Below are 22,528 nucleotides of genomic sequence, written 5' to 3'. Positions count from 1 at the left end.
ATTTGTAAAAATGATTGTTTCTTCTTGGAAAATGGAAATTTGCCTGACAATAGGTCTGTGTTCATTCTAAAATTGTCCTATTTTAAGAAAAAAAGCCTGATCTTTAATTGCTTTTTTGTTACAGATATTAACATTGAAGAACGATGCTAAAATTCAAATGATGCTTTTTTAAAAAATGCGAAAAAAAGAAAAGTAGCTAAATAAAGTATTTTATTCTTGCTAAAAGACTTATTTGCACACTCCTATAACATATAAAATGAAGTGCAATAGTTTCTATCACATCAGCAAACTACACCTGCCCATTATATGCAGTTGCTGGAAAAACACATCTCTGCTGAAAGTGAGGACAACCATTTGGGATAATTACTCAAAATATAGGAGGCATTTCAAAAATACAAGTGATGTCATACTTTGACACTCAGCACAGATAAATAAATGTCATTATGGAGCTATCACTGTCATAAAGGTTGAACCAAACATTAGATAGCTTTCACATCAGAGGCCTAATTATAAGGCGTCACAAACATACAAGATGCATGTACAAAGCCAAAGCCACATAATTCCAGAGTTCCCTCAGTCCATGGACAAATTATGCAAACAAAGGTATTTAATATGTTTGAGGTGACCTTAGCAACAGACTGTGAAGTTCTCAGAAGGTTTATGAGAACTAGAGCTGGCCAGAAACTAGAATTTCCATTCAGTGGGAAATTCCAAAACAAAAAACCAAACAAAAACCACACCACACACACTACAAACATTCCAGAATGGGTCAAACCCCAAAATCTCAATATTTCCACAGAACAAGAATTCTGACATTTAGTTTAGACCTTTTTTGAAAGGTTCCCAAGGCTCTCCAAGCTTCTTGGAGCTCAGGTAGTCCATCAGGTAAGAAGATGAGCAGGCCAGGAGCATGGAAGACCTGGCTCTGGAGTACTCTCCACTGCAGCTGTGAGAATGACTCCCAACCGAGGTAGCCAGACTCATGCTTGCAGGGCTTGAGATAGCATGCTAAAAATAGCAATGTGAACATTGCAGCTCCAGCGAAGACTCAGGCTAGCCACCCAAACTCAGACCCATAGTGTATGTCTACTCTGCAACGTAAACTCAAGGTTCAAACTCAGGCTCGGGTCTAACCCCCCCGCTTCTGTCTACAAACAAATTGTGCTAACCCAGAGTCTCAGGACTTCATGGGGATGAATTGTTTGAACCTGAGTCATGCTGGGACCCAGCAGTGTAGATGTAGCCCTGACTTGTGCTCTGGAGTCTGCCAAAAGTTTCCCACAATCCCATGGTCTGACTATGTCCTTTGGACAATCAGTTTTGGAGGACAATCAAGTTTTCCCACACCGCACCATGAACAAAAGGTCTAGTGCAGCTACATTTTGGGAGGGTGCTAGGAAGACTGGGATATGAGAGGGCCTCCATAATGAAGTGTAGACCTTGGAGCCCCAGGTTAGGACCCAGGATTCTACAATTCTATTCTGGGGTTGTAAATGAGTACAGATGCTCAAGTTAGGTTAACAAATTCAGGGTCTGCTACTCAAGTTCTACTAACCCTAGGCTTACATTGGACAGTTTGGCTATGTCTACACTGCAATGTCCACGCTACTATTCTTAGCCTGATAACTTGAGCTATGAGTTTCTCTACATGGGCTGGGAGACTCACTCCTACCTGCAGTGCTGATATACCTGAAAGTTCCTGGCAGCCTTTGCTTCCAGTGGCCTGTGCTATGCAAATTGCCTTAGAATCTATGAAACAACAGTTTGTTTATTTTTTCTCTGGGCATATAAAGTCATCTACATAAGACAAGGTAGGAGGCAGGACCGAGTTACAATCTTTAAACCACCTGCAACCACCTTTACTATATAAAAGGAAAGCAGAGCACTGTCTGGAACTTTAGACGGTAGTGAAACGAGCAGAAATAAGGTTCTTAAAAATAACAGCTCTTGCCAAGCAGACCAGACAGCCAAGGAAAATAACTAAGGTATCGTCCATGTACATAATACATACACAGGACAGTACTGGGGCTGATTTAAATGAGGTATTAGCCCTACTGCAAAATCCATGCTGTCAGGGTTATTGAGCCAAGTGGTCTTTTCTAACAATATTTTAAAATGCAAGAAAGGAAATAAAAGTGAAGAAATAAAGCGAAAACTATGTTTTCCATGCTATGTCTTTGCATTTCAGTAGTTACATTGGAGATTCTCTCTCGCAGATTCCCTGCCTATCCATGTAGTATCTAGCAAAGTGGCTGGCATATACCATGTGTTACAGATGGATCAGCAATGGCATACATCTGGCATGCCAGCTGTGTAGCTTTCCACACTATCTTTTTTTTCCCCAGTTAGCAGCCAGCACTGATACCATGCTGCCCTTCAGGGGCTAAATTCTTCCTTGATGGTACCCTAGTGACACTGGATAAAGCAGAAAGATTAACAGGAGTAGAAGCACAACAAACATGGGCCTCTAAATTAGGTTGTTTGCTATTACAGAACCTGCTGCAGACACTTTTGGAGGGATCCCTAAAGCTATAACTGGCTAGTACTCTCCTCTGTGACTTTAACTTCTCCATTATTTTTGACAGCTTTGTTCCACACATGCAGTCTTTTACAGTGGGCTGGATAGCTGAAACTTCACTAGTATAATATAGTGAAATAAAAAGAGAAAAAAAATCTCCTGCCCACTATCTTGACTGTCCGGAGAACAGAGATAATAATATGTTTCTTACATGAAAATATATTTATTAAACACAAAGAAATGATGCCACTAATGCAAGGCACGACACATACTCTCTGTGCATTCAAAACAAGCCACCACTTGGCAGAATTCAATTTGTTATAATTTTGTTGAATAATATTGACATTTATTTGTAGGCATTTTTTTGTTTGTATTCATTTAAATTTTCACAGTTGCACAAAATTCTGATTCTTATCAATTTAAATCTTCAGAGTTGTGGGAAACTATGGGAGGGGGACAGACAATAATTATTTAATGACAATAGACATTGACATTCAAAATGTTAAAGCTTTGCAAAACACTAAAACACAAAAATGTCTACATCACATGTCAAAATATACAAAGTAAATATCCCTCAATCAAACTATAATAATTATAAAGCAGCATTTTTCTTACTTTGCCTACCTGTAAATTTTGATTATCAATGGAAATCTTTTTTCTCAGTTTGTGTGTGTATGGTGAAGTCGACATTTACCAACTTTTACTGATAAAAATATAATCTTCCCAATCCTACTTATATATTAATAGATGCAGAAGAGGCTTTTGGACCTTTAATTATTTTGAGCACCTCCCTCCCCATTTCTTTTGTTTTCAGTTAACAAGAGTTATTAGTTACCCAAGCCTTCAGCAAACAGTAATTGAGGTGTAAAAAGGCAATTACTGCACTACAAATGAGCAGCTAGTAACACCCATTTGAATATCCTGCGATTTCTTTTCTTAATTATGCACTCCATCTGGAAGTGTGGGATGAGGACAGATGTCTACACAACTAGCAACCAAAAATTATCCTTAAGAAAATGTAGTTCTTGTCTACGCTGGGAATTTGCCTCAATTACAAACTTATGTGGCCATTCCAATGCACACCTCTGGGACATACAGGCAAAGCCACTAGTTGCACCGATGGATTTTACCTTTCTGCAAAGCCAGCATTCTGACTAAAATTATTACCACTATACTAAATCAATATGACACATATGCTAAATTGATTAAAATCTTGCTAAACTATAATCAATCAGAACTTTTTGATTTAAACAAAAACCCTATCATTAACCTAGGTAGCTGTAGGAGAGAATGCAGGCAGAAGCCCAGCAGCAGAATGGGGGCTATCCTGTTTACTGCGCTCAGTGTAGCATGCATGATTACCTGCCCTGTGTGCGGGTGACATAGGTGTGCATTTGGTGCAAGGAGTTCCTGGCCCTCAGAGACCACGTACGGGCTTTGGAGGCAAGGGTGGCAGAACTGGAGGAGCTAAGGGAGGCAGAGATGTATGTTGATGAGGCTTTCCAGGACACTGTAAAACACTCTGGTCAGACAGACTCTGTGCTATTAAGGAGAATGAAAGACTCAGGGAAGGAGAGCAGTCAATGGAAGCAGAGGGAAACCTTCCCATAGTTGGGACCCTCCTTCCAGATGATGTTGGGGTATCCTCTCGCACTGAAGTTACCTCTCCGGGGTAGGGAACTCCAGTCATTAGGAAAAGGCATGTGCTAGTAATGGGAGATTTGATCATTAGAAACATAGATAGCTGGGTTTGTGGTGAATGGGAGAACCGTATTGTGACTTGCCTTCCTGCTGTGAAGGTTGCGGATCTCTTGAGGCATCTAGATAGTGTGTAGTGTAGTGCTTATGTGTAGTGCTGGGGAGGAGCCGGTGGCCGTGGTACATATAGGTACCAATGACATAGGGAAGGGTAGGAGAGACATCCTGGAGGCCAAATTTAGGCTGCTAGGAAAGAGACTGAAATCCAGGACCTCTATGGCGACATTCTCAGAAATGCTTCCAGTTCCACGCGGAGGGCCAGGTAGGCAGGCAGAGCTTCAGAGTCTCAATGCATGGATGAGATGGTGGTGTAGAGAGGAGGGGGGTTAGATTTATTAGGAACTGGGGAAACTTTTGGGATGGGGGAGCCTATACAGGAACGATGGGCTCCACCTAAACCAAAGAAGATCCAGACCGCTGGCACTTAACATTAAAAAGTTTGCAGAGCAGTTTTTAAACTAAGAGATGGGGGAAAGCCAATTGCTGCAGAGGAGCACGTGGATCAGACAGAGACTTCTCTTAGAGGAGTCTATTGATAGAGAGTCTCTAGGTTTTAGTCAGGAGGAGAGGATGGAAGAGGATAAAGTATGGGCCAGATCATACGAGAAACATTCACATAAAAAAGAATCTGACACATCAGAAAAGGACAGACAAATAAACAGTGACACATTTTTAAAGTGCTTGTACACAAATGCTAGAAGTCTAAATAATAAGATGGGTGAACTAGAGTGTCTCGTGTTAAAGGAGGATATTGATATAATAGGCATCACAGAAACCTGGTGGAGTGAGGACAATCAATGGGACACAATCATCGCAGGGTACAAAACATATCGGAAGGACAGAACAGGTTGTGCGGGGTGGGTGGGGGGACTATATGTGAAAGAAAATGTAGACTCAAATGAAATAAAAATCTTAAATGAATCCACATGTTCCATAGAATCTCTATGGATAGTAATTTCATGCTCTAATAAGAATATAACAGTAGGGATCTATTATCGATCACCTAACCAGGACAGTGATAGTGATGATGAAATGATAAGGGAGATTAGAGAGGCTATCAAAATAAAGAACTCAGTAATAGTGGGGGATTTCAATTATCCCCATATTGACTGGGTACGTCACCTCAGGACAAAATGCAGAGACAAAATTTCTCGATACTTTAAATGACTGCTTCTTGGAGCAGCTGGTACAGGAACCCACAAGGGGAGAGGCAATTCTTTATTTAGTCCTGAGTGGAGCATGGGATCTGGTCCAAGAGGTAACTATACAGGACCTTTGGAAATAGTGACCATAATATAATAACATTTTACATTCCTGTGGTGGGAAGAACACCTCAGCCGACCAACACTGTGGCATTTAATTTCAGAAAGGGCAACTATGCAAAAATGAGGAGGTTAGTTAAACAGAAATTAAAAGGTACAGTGACTAGAGTGAAATCCCTGAAAGCTGCATGGACACTTTTCAAAGACACCATAATGAAGGCCCAACTTAAATGTATACCCCAAATTAAAAAACACAGTAAAAGAACTAAAAAGGAGCCACTATGGCTTAATAACCAAGTTAAAGAAGCAGTAAGAGATAAAAAGGCATCTTTTAAAAAGTGGAAGTCAAATCCTAGTGAGGTAAATCTTCCCTCTTATCCCATGACAAATTTTTAAGTACATCAGAAGCAGAAAGCCTGCTAAACAACCAGTGGGGACCCTGGACGATCAAGATACAAAAGGAGCGCTTAAAGACAATAAAGTCATTGCGGAGAAACTAAATGGATTCTTTGCTTCAGTCTTAACAGCTGAGGATGTTAGGGAGATTCCCAAACCTGAGCTGCCTTTTGTAGGTGACAAATCTGAGGAATTGTCAAGATTGAAATGTCACTTGAGGAGGTTTGGGAATTAATTGATAAACTTAACAGTAACAAGTCACCGGGACCAGATGGCATTCACCCAAGAGTTCTGAAAGAACTCAAATGTGAAGTTGCAGAACTATTAACTATGGTTTGTAACCTGTCCTTTAAATCAGCTTCTGTACCCAATGACTGGAAGATAGCTAATGTAACGCCAATATTTAAAAAGGGCTCTAGAGGTGACCCCGGCAATTACAGACCGGTAAGTCTAACATCGGTACCGGGCAAATTAGTTGAAACAATAGTTAAAAATAAAATTGTCAGACACATATATGAACATAAATTGTTGGGCAAAAGTCAACATGGTTTCTGTAAAGGAAAATCATGTCTTACTAATCTATTAGAGTTCTTTGAAGGGGTCAAACAAACATGTGGATAAGGGGGATCCAGTACTTGGATTTCCAGAAAGTCTTTGACAAAGTCCCTCACCAAAGGCTCTTATGTCACCTACAAAAGGCAGCTCAGGTTTGGGAATCTCCCTAACATCCTCAGAACACCCCAGAATGGAGAGGGGTAACTAGTGGTGTTCCCCAAGGGTCAATCCTAGGACCAATCCTATTCAATTTATTCATAAATGATCTGAAGAAAGGGGTAAACAGTGAGGTGGCAAAGTTTGCAGATGATACTAAACTGCTCAAGGTTGTTAAGACCAAAGCAGACTGTGAAGAACTTCAAAAAGATCTCACAAAACTAAGTGATTGGGTAACAAAATGGCAAATGAAATGTAATGTGGATAAATGTAAAGTAATGCACATTGGAAAAAATTACGCCAACTATACATATAATATGATGGGGGCTAATTTAGCTACAACTAATCAGGAAAGAGATCTTGGAGTCATCATAGATAGTTCTCTGAAGATGTCCACGCAGTGTGAAGCAGCAGTCAAAAAAGCAAACGGGATGTTAGGAATCATTCAAAAAGGGATAGAGAATAAGACAGAGAATATCTTATTGCCCTTATATAAATCCATGGTACGCCCACATCTTGAATATTGCATACAGATGTGGTCTCCTCTCTCAAAAAAAGATATTCTGGCATTAGAAAAGGTTCAGAGAAGGGCAAAAAATGATTAGGGGTTTGGAATGGATCCCATGTGAGAAGAGATTAAAGAGGCTAGGACTTTTCATCTTGGAAAAGAGGAGGCTAAGGAGGGATATGATAGAGGTATATAAAATCATGAGTGGTGTGGAGAAAGTGAATAAACAAAAGTTATTTATTTACCTGTTCCATAATATAAGAACATGGGGCCACCAAATGAAATTAATGGGCAGCAGGTTTAAAACAAATAAAAGGAAGCTCTTCACACAGCACATAGTCAACCTGTGGAATTCCTTGCCTGAGGAGGTTGTGAAGGTTAGGACTATAACAGGGTTTAAAAGAGAACTAGATAAATTCATGAAGGTTAAGTCCATTAATGGCTATTAGCCAGGATGGGTAAGGAATGGTGTCCCCAGTCTCTGTTTGTCAGAGGATGGAGATGGATGGCAGGAGAGAGATCACTTGATCATTACCTGTTAGGTTCACTCCCTCTGGGGCACCTGGCATTGGCCACTGTCGGTTGACAGGATACTGGGCTGGATGTACCTTTGGTCTGACCCAGTATGGCCTTTCTTATGTTCTTATGTTCTTGCTAACCAATAGATCTCAAAATATAATTGTTAATGGAGAATCCCCAGTTAGAGGGAATGTTTCTAATGGGGTCCTGCAGGGTTTGGTTCTTGGACCAATATAGTTATCACTGATCTGGAAGAAAATATAAAATAATTATTTGATGAAGTTGGCAGGTGATTCAAAGATTGGTTGGGTAGTGAATAATGAAGAGGCCAGGTCACTGATACAGACCAATCTGGATTGCTTGGTACAATGGATGCAATTAAACAACAGGACTTTTAACACTGCCAAATGCATGGACATACATCTAAGAACAAAGAATGTTGGCCATACTAATTGAACTGGTTATTATATTTTCTGGAAAACAGAAACTCTGGAAAGGATTTTGGAAACATTGTTGAACACGAGCTCCCAGTGTGACACGGTGGCAAAAAAAGCTAAAATGGATGTAAACGAAGTGTTGGGGGTGAGCAGGGAGGAGAGCATTATTACCTTAGTATATGCCATTAGTGAGACCATTACCGGAATACTGCATCCATTTTTGGAGTGCATGTTTTTAAAAAAGGACGTTGAAAACTTGGAGAGGGCTTAGGGAAGAAGGGAAAGAATGATTCTAGAAAACACATCTTACAATAAGAGACTAAAGAGTTCAGTCTAAAGCTTATGAAGAAGGAACATAAGAGATGATGTGATCATGGTCTGTAATTACTTATATAGGAAGATGATGATATTGCAGGTTCTTTTAAATATAGCAGTCAAAGTTCTAAAACAGGGGTTGGCAACCTCTGGCACGCAGCTCACCATGGTAAGCACCCTGGCGGGCCGGGCCAGTTTGTTTACCTGCCAGGTTGGCAGGTTCGTCCAATCGCGGCTCCCACTGGCCGCGGTTCACTGTCCCAGGCCAATGGGGGCAGCGGGAAGCTGTGGCCAGCACATCCCTTGGCCCACAGCGCTTCCCCGGCAGGTAAACAAACTGGCCCAACCCGCCAGGGTGCTTACCCTGGTGAGCCACGTGCCAGAGGTTGCCGACCTCTGTTCTAAAAATATCTAATGGCTGGAGGTTGAAGTTAGCTATATTCAAATTGGAAATAAATTGCATATTTTAACTAAGAATATTTAACCATTGGAACAGGTTTCCAAGGCATGTTGGTTGAGTCTCCATCACTTGGAGTCTTTACATCAAGAATGGATATTTTTCTAATACATATGCTGTAGTTCAAACAGGTTTTTGAGCGAGATGCAAAAATTATTAGGTAAACTTCTATGGCTTGTGTTATGCAAAGTGGCCAGACTAGATGAGCACAATGGTCCCTTTTGGCTTTAAAATTCTATTAACCTATAAAAATCCAGTTTGACATTTAAAAAAAAACCTAAGTTGCCAGCAGTGTCTGAATGTTAGTTCAGATACAGGCACAGAATCATCCTTCTCACTGGACTGCAGAATTAGAGGAATAGTGTGCATGCAATATAGTTGCAGCCATGTTGGGCCCAAAATATTAGACAATGTAGGTGAGGTAATAAACTAATATCTTTTATTGGACCAATTTCTGTTGGTGAGAGAGACAAGCTTTCAAGCCACACAAAGCTCTTCTTCAGGTCTGAAAAAGATACTCCCAGTGTCACAGCTAAAAGCCAAGTGGAACAGATTGTTTAGCATAAGTAGTTAGTACACATTCCAAGTGGAGTGGCCCGTTAATACCCCTGCAGTCATAAAAAAATGGGGCTAGTGGGTTTCAGATTGGTTTAATAAGCCATAAACTCAATGTCTCTGTTCAGTCCATGATTTTTAGTGTCTAGCAGAATTATGAATTTAAGCGCTCAGGCTCATCTTTTGAAAGAGTTGTGCAAGTTTCCTACAAGGCTGAGGACTGATAGATTAGATAGGCGTGATTACTTTGTGAAAAAAGTGTTCATCCTCAGATAATAAGATGTTTTTGTCTTATATCATCATATATATTATTATCTGTTCTGGCAGAATCTGGTAACGTTTTGAGATGGTATGTCCCGGTCTGTGGGGAGCTTGCTTCTGATGATGAACTTGGAGAGGTTGGGTGGGTTATTTGAAGCCCAGAAGTGAAAGCAATGAACTCCCACTTCTGGTCTTCAAACAACCCGCAGCCTCTGCCAGCAAATCATCAGAAGCAGAAATATCTCTGCTAAATACTTATGCTAAAGAATCTTTTCCACTTTGCATTTAGCTGTGATTCTCTGAGAGTACCGTTTCCCAGAATTGAAGAAGAGCTCTGTGAGGCTTTTTCACCAACAGAAGTTAGTCCAGTAAAAGGAATAGTATGTTGCATTCTGATACCTGTAACTGCAGAATGATGGGAGTCAAGTAGCATAAACACTTTCAGAGCTTCTTTGGGGTTAAAATTAAAATTACTGGTTTAAAATAACAGTACAGATATTACTGAATATTAACTTGTGTTATCATTAAAAATATACATACAAGAAAGTTAAAATAGCTGGCTCATTGGTATTAATTTAGTAATGAAGATGAAAATAACTTTGAGGAAAATTGTTCATTTAATTTAAGATAATTGCTAAGAATAAAAATCCTTTCATATGATTAAAAAGGAGGCTTACTTAAAATTTTCATGATAATTGCAATGAAAAAGACTGAAAACACTTGCTACTATTTGTGACAATATAACCTTACAGCATTATCTGGCCGATAAAAGTAGTGGCAATGTTCTGAATTTGAGTCAGTGGCCTAATCATCTTTCAAGTTCATTTGAATCAACACATTTTTTTTTCTAAATATGACTTTAAAAATGTCTAGATTGATTTGTTTTGTCCAGATATTTTTTAGCCAATAATAAGCAAACCTAAGTTATTAAATGAGATAGCACTAAAGTGAGAGTAAATTTACATCAACTTAGACAAGAATAAAAATCCGTGACTAAATTAACACTGTAGCTCATTCATTACACAGTAATTGATAAATAACTGTAAAATACATGACATACTGTTCATTACCAATGTAATTAGTACAGCCTTTTCTATCCACTTTCATGTACATCCATATTTCCAGAAAAGGAATGCAAATATAATTACTTACCAAGATGGTAGTAACAATTAAAGAGCGATTGGATAGGGAGTCTGTGATGTTTGCTGGTTTTCCTTTCTGATTCTCTGTCATGTTAAGGCCACTTGCTGGATCCCAAGTTCCAATCTATAAAAACAGCATATGCACTTTATAAATTGTCCATTGGTTCTATTAGGCACCTAGGAGATAATACTGTAAAGGAGAAGTTAAGACTGCTAACAGTTATTATTCAACTCTACTGCATTATCTGCTGTCATTATATTAAAGTCTGCTTGTTTAAAGTATGATTCACTGCACTTCAAAGTGTGTCTGGTGAAGTGTGACATTAAGGGCAAAATGATGCAAAGAATTTCTAAAGTCACTCTGAGTGCTTAATTTCCTATTTAAACTTTCATTCTCCGAGATAAACCACCTCTGACGATAACTTGATAGCTGAGGGGAAATTCATTTGCAGAGCATACAGTATCCCTTCTGTAAATGGATTTATCCCTTCTCATCATAGTTAGCATAAGGGCAAAAAAAGATATTTTGGAAAAAATATAATGGGGAAGATTCAAATTTTATTAAGTGGAATAGTGTGATTGATTTTCTGATAAGAGTCTGTACATATATCTTCTGACACTTAGGGCCTTGAAGTCCTTATCCCAGAAACAGTCAATAGCAGTTTTGCGTAAGTAAGGAGTTCAACTTGTGTCTTATGGGGCTGCATTACTCCAGTGTTACGCCTGTATAACTCCACTAAAATCAACAGTTACATGAGTGTAAAATTCTAATAACCAAGAGGTAAATCCATACCTTAGCACTTTTCTTTAGGTGTAAGACTATTTTGGTTCCTTTGTCTTATTTTAGTTCATTATGGTGTACAGTCCCTAATCAGAACACGGACAAAATTGGGGCAGTCAGGCCTGAAGGGCCCAGTCAGTGTCCAACCTGATGCTTAGACTGTGGGAGCTGAGCCTGGTGCCATAGAGTGATCCACTCTACACTGGCTCAGTCAATCCCTGTACCTGGTGAGGTGGTGCCACACCTCAGCCCTTGGGGACCCCAATCACACTCCCATCCCTCCCCTTCCACTTCCCATGCTGTTGCCACCCCTGAGCTTCTCGCTTTCCCCTTCTCTGGGGTGGGGGACACCCTCAGGAAGCGGTATTTGTTTTCCCTTTCCTCACTCCAGTAGGGGTTGCCGTTCCCCCCCCCCCACACACACACACAGGGGTCACTGTACACCTCCCCCCCACACACACACGGTAGTGCCACTCAGGTCAGTTTTTGTTCAGGAAGGACCTTAACCTATATTTCATACACTGATGTTAGCTCTCTTCCCTGCCACTCACCCCTCTGGAAAATAAGGTGGAGAACCTTTAAACCAGAGTAAGTAAGGAACTTGAATAATCTTACGTACTAGCATGTTTCACTTTTTACATGCGAGTATCCCTTGGAAGGAGTAAATATTACTGCATTTCCAGACTTTCAGACCACAGGGCTCTAAAGCAGTGCTGCCCAGTCAGTCAAACACAACCTGGAAATCGGTTGCAAGAGGGCAATCAGAAATGCACAACCCACTGGCTAATAAAGCAGTAAAATCCTGGGGTCATTAGGAACCAGCAAGAGCCCAGGCAGGGAAGGGAAGGGAAGGGAAGGAACATCTCCCTGCCTTCTTCTGCTGCTGCCTCCATCACTCAGCCACCCATGAAACAGTTCGCAAAGTGCAGAGAGGTTGGGGAAAGCCATGATAGGTCACTTGTAGAAGAGAACTGGCAAGAAGGGGAGAGATAAGGTGGGAGCTGGGGAAGAGGAGGCTGAGACTAGGGGTGACCTGGGTTTGTCAATGCTGTTCCTGTACAAGAGTGAGTTGGGTAGACTGGGTTGGGTTAATCGTCACTATCTTTCCAGCATATTCAGCGATTATAGCCTCGTCTCAGGAAAGTGGTCTATGAATAATGCAGATGTAGATATCTAAGGAGATACTTATGGGAATCCCATATGTATACATTATCCATTTCAAATCTTAAATTCAGGAAACCATATATTTTATTTTATTAAGCCTGCCTAAAAATTCTGATACCCGTAGTCAATTAAAGTAATTTCTTCCACTACATCTTTCAACATAACATGTGTTTTGGTTAATCTAACCACATTTGCGAGTCGCTGAGTATTACCACATTAGAATTTTGGTTTTCCTTAACCAAAACTATCTAGTCTCATAAGTGGTTCTAACATTTAAAGGAGAATTTCTTTGTGTGAAAAATAAAAATCCTACTTTTTTCTCTAAATAGATATACTTATAGTTGCATGTTACAGCATTCTGTTTATCTTTTTTGAAAATTGTGAATAAAGAATTGTAAAAACTGAAGGAAAGGGAGGGCCAGACTGTCATAGGTGTGCCACCTTACACATTATCTCTTTTGGGTGAGCAAAGCTTCAACAACTTATACCATAGATATGGCAGACACTGCTATTGTTTACAAGTAATGCAGCATATCAACATTCTACTAAAAGCTATTTATCCATGAATGAAAGTAAAAGTTGAAGATTACCCTTGGCACCAAATCCGTTGCAGTGTTTTAATTCTCAAGCAGTCTTAAGAACTGAATAGATTTAGTAACGTATGTTCAGTGAAAACTGGAAAACAAATAAATTCCCTTAAGGCAAAAAAATGTAGTAGAATCAAACCAAGCTAATTTATTATGTATAATTGCAATCCAGCCTCTCTATGGCAATCTAAACATGTTGAGTATTATAAGTTACATGTTTAAAGGGAAGTTTACATAGCAATTGCAGTTATGAGCAAAACTTTATCATCAGATCTAACACAATGGTGGAGGGACAATATAATCTTCAAATCCTTATTCACATAAATAGCCTTATGTGAATAGCCTCATGACATCACTTGTGAGTACGAAGCTCATGTGAGTAAGTGTGCATAAACAGGCCCTAAACTCTCACAAGTTCTAGTTGCAGCCAAAGAAAACATAGATTTGTAGTTCCTACAGGATCCGTATTTATAAAAAACCAGGCTTTTGGATTACTTGGAGATCAACATTCAGCAATGACTTTCACATTGTTCTCCAACAGAAAGGCAGCCAACAATGTCAAAAAGGTCTTAGGGTGTTGCTACAGGTACTGAGACACATGAACCAAGCATAACAGAGGGGGACAAGGAGCAGGAAATGGAGAAATATTTATTGAATCACAAATAAGACAGTCATAGAACTCCCAGAATTATATTATTATTAAGGACCTATTTAGCTTGTCATATTGCAGATTCCACAATATTAGGCTTCCATTGCAATTTTGACAGCGGGAGCCCTGCTGTGTGTGGGGCTGACAGTGGGAGCCTTGGGCAGGTGACAATGGAAGCCCCCGCTCTGAGCCTTGTGTTCCTGCTCTCAGCCTCAGGCCCCAGGCAGAGACCAGAAAATCACGGAAAAGGAATGAGAGACTTTATTACTGCAATTATTTCTTTTCCATAATTTCCCATGGCTCCTCCGCAATTCCACTGCAAATTTTTTGACAATCATCCCGCAATTCAAGTAGGGCATTAATTGTTATGTAATTAATCTCTACTAACAGAAATCAGTCATTTGTAGGCAGGTATATACACAGTTCCACAGGGTCAATCACTACAATATTAAATAGGGTTTTCATGACATTTATCTGACACAGGCTCAATATAAACATAATAAAAAACTGAAAGATGATCAGAAGTCTCCTAAAAATATTCAGTGTATTATCCAAAAAATAGAGTTCAGCAAAAAAGAACATAACATAAGAACATAAGAATGGCCGTACCGGGTCAGACCAAAGGTCCATCTAGCCCAGTATCTGTCTACCAACAGTGGCCAATGCCAGGTGCCCCAGAGGGAGTGAACCTAACAGGCAATGATCAAGTGATCTCTCTCCTGCCATCCATCTCCATCCTTTGACGAACAGAGGCTAGGGACACCATTCTTTACTCATCCTGGCTAATAGCCATTTATGGACTTAGCCACCATGAATTTATCCATTTCCCTTTAAACATTGTTATAGTCCTAGCCTTCACAACCTCCTCAGGTAAGGAGTTCCACAAGTTGACTGTGCGCTGCGTGAAGAAGAACTTCCTTTTATTTGTTTTAAACCTGCTGCCTATTAATTTCATTTGGTGACCCCTAGTTCTTGTATTATGGGAATAAGTAAATAACTTTTCCTTATCCACTTTCTCCACATCACTCATGATTTTATATACCTCTATCATATCCCCCCTTAGTCTCCTCTTTTCCAAGCTGAAGAGTCCTAGCCTCTTTAATCTTTCCTCATATGGGACCCTCTCCAAACCCCTAATCATTTTAGTTGCCCTTTTCTGAACCTTTTCTAGTGCTAGAATATCTTTTTTGAGGCGAGGAGACCACAACTGTACACAGTATTCAAGATGTGGGCGTACCATGGATTTACATAAGGGCAATAATATATTCTCAATCTTATTCTCTATCCCCTTTTTAATGATTCCTAACATCCTGTTTGCTTTTTTGACCACCTCTGCACACTGTGTGGACATCTTCAGAGAACTATCCACGATGACTCCAAGATCTTTTTCCTTACTCGTTGTAGCTAAATTAGCCCCCATCATATTGTATGTATAGTTGGGGTTATTTTTTCCAATGTGCATTACTTTACATTTATCCACATTAAATTTCATTTGCCATTTTGTTGCCCAATCACTTAGTTTTGTGAGATCTTTTTGAAGTTTTTCACAATCTGCTTTGGTCTTAACTATCTTGAGCAGTTTAGTATCATCTGCAAACTTTGCAACTTCACTGTTTACCCCTTTCTCCAGATCATTTATGAATAAATTGAATAGGATTGGTCCTAGGACTGACCCTTGGGGAACACCACTAGTTACCCCTCCCCATTCTGAGAATTTACCATTTATTCCTACCCTTTGTTCCCTGTCTTTTAACCAGTTCTCAATCCATGAAAGGACCTTCCCTTTTATCCCATGACAGCTTAATTTACGTAAGAGCCTTTGGTGAGGGACCTTGTCAAAGGCTTTCTGGAAATCTAAGTATACTATGTCTACTGGATCCTCCTTGTCCACATGTTTGTTGACCCCTTCAAAGAACTCTAATAGATTAGTAAGACACGATTTCCCTTCATAGAAACCATGTTGACTATTGCTCAACAGTTTGTGTTTTTCTATGTGTCTGACAATTTTATTTTTAACTATTGTTTCAACTAATTTGCCTGGTACCGACGTCAGACTTACCGGTCTGTAATTGCTGGGATCACCTCTAGAGCCCTTTTTAAATATTGGCGTTACATTAGCTAACTTCCAGTCATTGGGTACCGAAGCCGATTTAAAGGACAGGTTACACACCTTAGTTAATAGGTCCGCAATTTCAGAACTCTTGGGTGAATGCCATCTGGTCCCGGTGACTTGTTAATGTTACCAAAAGATATGATCTGGAAATATCCACTTGCATTTTAAAATGAATTAGCTTCATTTGTGCTCAAACGTCTTGTATGCACTTCCCACAAAGTTTAGAGTACCTGAGTGTACTCCTACAAATGTTCATGGAAAGAATTTCAAACGTGAACAAAATAAGTTTGAATTTGCACAATTATTTGTGCCAGAAAAAAACTTGTAAGACTAATGCAAACAGTACTAGAATTCACAAATGCGCAGTTAGTCGCAGGTCTGGAGAATAATATCACTGTGCAAAGGAGGGCTCACAGATACTATAGTAATCTAATATAAAGTATCTGGAAAAATGCAGTGATTTAGTTTAGTTCTTCTGAAAGCTCCAGAACAGCCTCAACAAATCTGCTGCAAAATGTTTAAAGTGGTCTTTTTCTTTTACCACATATCACGTTGTAAAGATCTGCTTTTAGTCATGTCAATAACAATCTAGCAAAAAGTTATGTGTGAAAAAAATTCTATTCCACTTTCTGTGGAAATGTTTAGCCTCCTCTTGAACACTCTCATATTTCCTTCAAAGCTACTATATTTGCCAGGAACTTTCTGATTTAATACAAATCCTCAGACTCCGTAAGACATGTATTGTACTCATCTTGAAGCTGAGCTTGGCTGAGTTCATGTCTAGACTACAGAGGAGTTTACTGTATGTCAGTCAAATGAGACTTTACCCACGGATATTTCATAATATAGATTATACGCAATTTATTGTCTACTTAGACTGTAGATAAAATATTTTTATAACTAACCAAATGTTCTTTCACTGTTATTTTCAGAATTACCCTCAAAATGTTGACATTTTTTTCTGACTGTGAGGTGCCCAAACATGCATGTACTGTTCTAGATGTGGCACCTTTAGTGTTGCAATAAGAGGGATCACCATCTTTAGGGTCTTTGATGCAAATCTTTCAAGTGTGCAGACAAAATCACATTGGCTTCCCCCCCCCGAATATATGACAAGCTCCTATATAGTTTACTACCCTAACATTATTATTTTTATAGTTATCAGACATTTCTATAGTGCTTATTACTCCAAGATCTGAGCTACTATCTTTTTGGTATTACTATTTACCATTTAAATCCTTCCCATTTAATCCCTGAGTTCCATATTCCATTTTCCTCAAAAAATATTTAACTCATTTTGTTATTGCACACATTTTTGATCTCTCCAAATCTTTTTGTTCATTTGTTTGTCCTCTCTGGCATTTGTATAGTAATATACCTCCCACTTTCATATTTGTTAATTTAAGTAATGTGCCATGCACTCTTCCTTCCAGGTCATTAACGAAGATATTAAATATAGCCAAATTTGCAGTGTAATACTGGACAATATTTTTCAACTCAATTCATAGCATATATTCATGTCCTTCAGCCAATTTTCGGTCCATTTGATAGTGTTCTTGTCCAAGGCAATTTTATTCTTGTTTCACTAGTAATATTTCATGACACAATGTATCAAATGCTGTATATTAAAGTCCAGATATAGGGCGGACCAATTTAAGTAAAGTACCAGTAATTTCCCCCCGCAGAACAGCCTTACTATAAGTAATGCTTCACTATAATCAGAGTGATAATTTGCTTTTTATAATGGATTGCAGCAATTTGGTACTTAACTTAGGTTTCACTATGTCCAAATTCACTAAGGGAATTCTGCTATACATTGTTTACTGAACTCTAATTCTTCATTTGCATGTATTATTTTAAAAAATCAGGTTTGTCTGGCATTACTTGCTATTTGTATATTCATGGTGTTTTATTGCTTACAGGTCTTTTATTCTGTAAGGCCATTATTTTCAAAAATGAGTGCATCCAGAAAAATTAATCTGAATTAATTTCAGGTGTGAATTGCAAGTGGATTTGTTAAACCATATTACATTTCTGTGTGAACGCCCTCCTGCAGAACTAAAGTGGTGTTACTTCAGTTTAATTACTTTGAAAATTATTTAAACTAAACCAAATTAGGGTTATTTTATTTCTGAACAACAGGGATTTAATGTGGTTTAACTAATCCACTTCAAATTCACACCTTTAGTTAATTCAGATTAATTTTCATGGATGTCCCCATAGAGACAAGCCCTTGGGCATGCTCATTCTGATGCAGGATCATTCCTTACTGCACTGTCTCTAAGGTTTTTATTTATTACAGTTTTATTAGTCCCACCACTTCTTTTTTAAGGCTATTCTGCTGATTGAGCCACCTAACTGTGAGAAAGTTTACCACAATATATAGCCATAATTTTCCAGTTTGTTAATTTCATGGCTCTACTCAATTCCCCATCTTTGCTGTGTGTACTCAAATGCTTATAAACCAATATATTGTTCTCAGTCACTATTTAGCTAAAATAAAATATTTAAACTCTTCAGTTGTCCATGAAAGCCAGTTCCTTCACCCTAGATTATTTTTTTCTTCCTGAAGTTTGTCAATATATTTTGGTAATTACGCAAAATGAATGCAACATTTCAGTGAGGTCACAATAAACCATATAGAAAGAGATTACTAACTCCCTGCTCTGTGATACCTTTATAGCAGGCAGCTCAAACTAGTGGGTTTTTTTTTGTTTTAGATATTTTAACCTCCATAGCCTACTATGTCTATTTTGCTGCCCCTTATGTCTCTTTCAGCATTACTGTTTCCCAAGTTTCTTCCTCCTATTAGGCTTGTGTGTTTTGGATTATTTTCCTCCAGATGTCTGCCTGTAATCTTTTCCAAACTGAAAAATTTCTGACTGCATTTGTTTCCCAAATTTCTAATCTCTGTGTCTCTTTGTTTTACTACTTTGTCTTAATTGTGGTTCATATCTCCCAATTTCAACTGTATCAACTGTAAATTTAATTAACATGCTTTTTCTCCCTCTCTTCCAGATCAAAAATTAAGTTTAATAAGGCCAGACATAACATAGATCGCTATGGAAGACAATAGACACTTCCTGTAGTTCAATATGTTGCCATTTATCAACACCTTTTGTTGATGGTCTTTCAGATAATTTTCAATCCACATGACATTGTTTCTATCCAAGTCAATTTGCATTAATTTTTCAAATAAGATTGCAAAATACAGTATCAAATACTTTACTGAAATCCAAATATATTACATCCACTGTGTTCCTTTCATCCGCTAATTTTGTATTTCTATCAAAAAAGCACTCAAGCTCGTCTGGCAAGATTTATGATTTATGCTGCTTATTGTTCTTATACTCCACTGGTCCTCGGTGTCTGTACCAGATGCTTGCTGTAGCCTCTTGATTTTTATTTCCTGTATCCACACACTAGTATTTCACTGTTATTCATTATTAAATTGCATCACATTGGTTTTGTGAATGCTTCTGAAACATATTATGGGGTCTGATCATTCTCAACTCCCTCATATCAATCAAAGCTGAGAGTGCTCAGCACCTCTCAGGATCAGGCCCAAAGTGCTACTTCACCTCTTCCTCAAGGTACCCATCAATAATAATACCTAGTTTTGATAATTGTATCACTTCCAGTTCTTATTTATTTCCCATATTCCTTATATAGTACATAAATCGTTATGTCTGTTGTTATATATGTGTCTGTAGATCATTTCCATCCTTCCTCATTTTCACATCAGAATCATATACCCACCAATCTAGCTTAAAAAAAATCTACCTAGCAAGCTCAGTTTTAAATCCATATGCTTATTAATTCTTCTGATGAAATGGAGATCTATTGCAGACAGTCCCCTCACATCAAAGAAAGCCTTGTAATGCACCATAAAAACAAGCTCCTTCTTTGTTCCATTAGATAGTACTCATTGACTAATCTCCAGAATCAGTTTTCTCCCTTCTTCACACTCGCATGCAGCACGGGAAGACTCTCTGAGATGCTCAGCTGTATTGCTGCCATCAGTTCTATTTCCATGCCTCTAAGTCATCCTTGATTCTATAGAACTATTAGCCCCACTTTTCTCATTTACTCCCATGTGGACTGCAATAAGTGGATATTCATTTCCATTATTTAGGTTCTCTTTTGCCCGTCTTGTCATATTCCTTTTTCTGACTCCAAGGATCCAGCATATTAAAAAATGACTATTTGAGTTGTAGATGGCCTGGACCATATTTTCAGAACAATCATTTGCCAGGTTGACTCATGACTCTTGTTTCTGGTGGCTCCCTTTCAATCATTACTCAGGAGACTGACTCTCCTCAGTCTCCTTTTAGTCTATTTATTTCCTAATTCATGAAGGCCAGAGGGTTTGTCGCTGGTGATTACGTTGAACAGCTCTATATTGTTTCCCTTCTCTTCTTTCTTGTTGTCTGTCTACCTTCATACTTCACTATATCCATCCCATCCTTGGTCTCAAGTGGCTGGGTCTCTCATAACAGTGCCTCCCTTTGTGAACTGATTCAGCTTCTCCTGCTGCTTCAGACCCTTTACTTTTTCTTCCAGAATGGAAGTCAGCTTGCACTTCAAGCATATGTATCCCACCTGGCATTCATACAGAAAACGTAACATTTTCTGCAATTGACTGTCTCTGTTTCTTTGGTGGTCATATCTCAGTTACTGCTAATACAACTTGCTCTCTTGCTGAATCAAGAAGATTCCCTACTATAAATCTTCATTCTTAAACACCCTTGAGGAATAACCAATTTGAGGCCCTGTGGCTGTACCTTTGCCACTAGGATAATAAGAAGCCTCTAATAGTGGATTTGGGATAGGATTAATATAACAATGAATATTATTTACATTAAACTCCTTTATTCAGTTATACATAAAGCTTTATGGAAAAAGGAAATGGGAATCCTGTTGCATATTGCAAAATTGACAGTATAGTAGAAGTAAGATTTGGGCATTCTTACCTTGGGGCAGTATTTAGCAACACTTTCTCTGGAGCGAAGGGAAGCCACAGTGTTTACTGCAGACCTCTGGACTCTATCTTCGGTCATATGAGGGTCTTGTAAACGCAATTTATAACTTTATATTGCACCACCTGCTGTTAAGAATTTAGTATTGCAAGGACAGCAGCTCCCTATTGAAGAGTGGAAAACTACTCAATATTAGTTGGTTAGTTTTTATTTTAGGTGGTTTTTTGCTTTTGGCCCCTTACATCTTCCTGATTGGAAGTTGTAAGGTGGAGAAGTGGTTTAATGAGAAAGGAAATATATAAAGAAAAAAAAGAGAGGGAGATTGAGTGGAGAGCACTGATTAACTAAAACCAGTAAATGGCAACCAAGGGACTATAAAACTAGTCTACAGCCCCCTGAGTTCATTCCAGCCTGGAAGAATTCCAGTTTAAGACCCCAGTTGGACTAAGACTTTTGATCCAAGCTAGACACTCAGCCTAGGTGAGGATTTTGTGATGGTTATATCTCTGAGTAAGTTTTTGCCAGATGCCTTCTTGCCCTTGAAGGTGGATTTCAGAAGGGGGTGATTGTTTCATATGAGTGTTGCTATTAGAGTTCTGAAAGTTAGATTTAAAAGTCCCCTATTTTGATACTTGATGGACTCCTGATTTACAATCTGCTTTAATTGTTTATGCTGTATTTACTGAGTCTATGATCCATGCTACAGTTGTATTATGACAACCTGATCCCTTCATCTGCAGTCACTTTCAGATCTAAGAGCAAAGTTTTCAAATGTGTTTTCCTATAACTAGGCACCTATATTCATAAGGTGTAGAGAGAACTGATTTTCAGAGCTGATGAGTGCTCATCTCTACATCCCCTCTCCTGGTTCTCTTCTCTGCTCCACACATTTTCCAAGACAGTCTTCATCTTTCAGTCAGACTAAATCCCAAGTCCCCACAGCTCCCAAAATTTGGCCCATAGTGGACTAAAGAATTATGTAATTCCTCACAGCAGACCCAGATTTACTCCACTATAAATTCCTGTACTGTATTCAGAGCGAGCATCCGTGATGCCTCTCTTAGCTCGAGGGAAGGTTAACCTCTTCCTTGTTAACCTCTGCATAGGTTACATTGGACATGGATTGGGAGAGAAATCAGGGCAAAATTTCAGACATGGGTGTCTATTGTTAGGCACTATATATCCACAACTATCTGAAGAAAGCTGAAGCTGAAAGGAGAAATGTAAGTTTCTCTTCCTCTCTCAATTAAGCTACACTTTATAACCCTCTTTTGGACTCAGTTGAAGGAGGTCACGCATTATGGAGTAGATTTTCAGTGGAGCTCATCCTCCAGCAGCTCCCACTGAACCACCTAAATATGTGGCCAGATTTTCAAAATTGTTCAGCACCCAAGAACAATGACTGGTCCAATGCGC

The 22,528-nt window shown here is 38.9% G+C and overlaps 1 protein-coding gene across 13 annotated transcripts in view; it reads right to left on the bottom strand.

The window, feature by feature from the left end:
• Positions 1–22,528, bottom strand: part of GRIK2 (glutamate ionotropic receptor kainate type subunit 2) — a 604,939-nt gene that overhangs the window by 263,484 nt on the left and 318,927 nt on the right. For all 13 annotated transcript variants that reach the window (XM_045011187.1, XM_045011179.1, XM_045011186.1 and 10 more), the window contains one exon: positions 10,850–10,963. In XM_045011187.1, the coding sequence (XP_044867122.1) occupies positions 10,850–10,963 (114 nt within the window). The remainder of the gene's footprint in view (positions 1–10,849; positions 10,964–22,528) is intronic.

This window comes from Mauremys mutica, chromosome 3, assembly GCF_020497125.1.
Source record: "Mauremys mutica isolate MM-2020 ecotype Southern chromosome 3, ASM2049712v1, whole genome shotgun sequence".
Lineage (NCBI taxonomy): Eukaryota > Metazoa > Chordata > Testudines > Geoemydidae > Mauremys > Mauremys mutica.
Note: the sequence above shows the minus strand (reverse complement) of the source record. Positions and strands in the feature narration are given on the sequence as shown.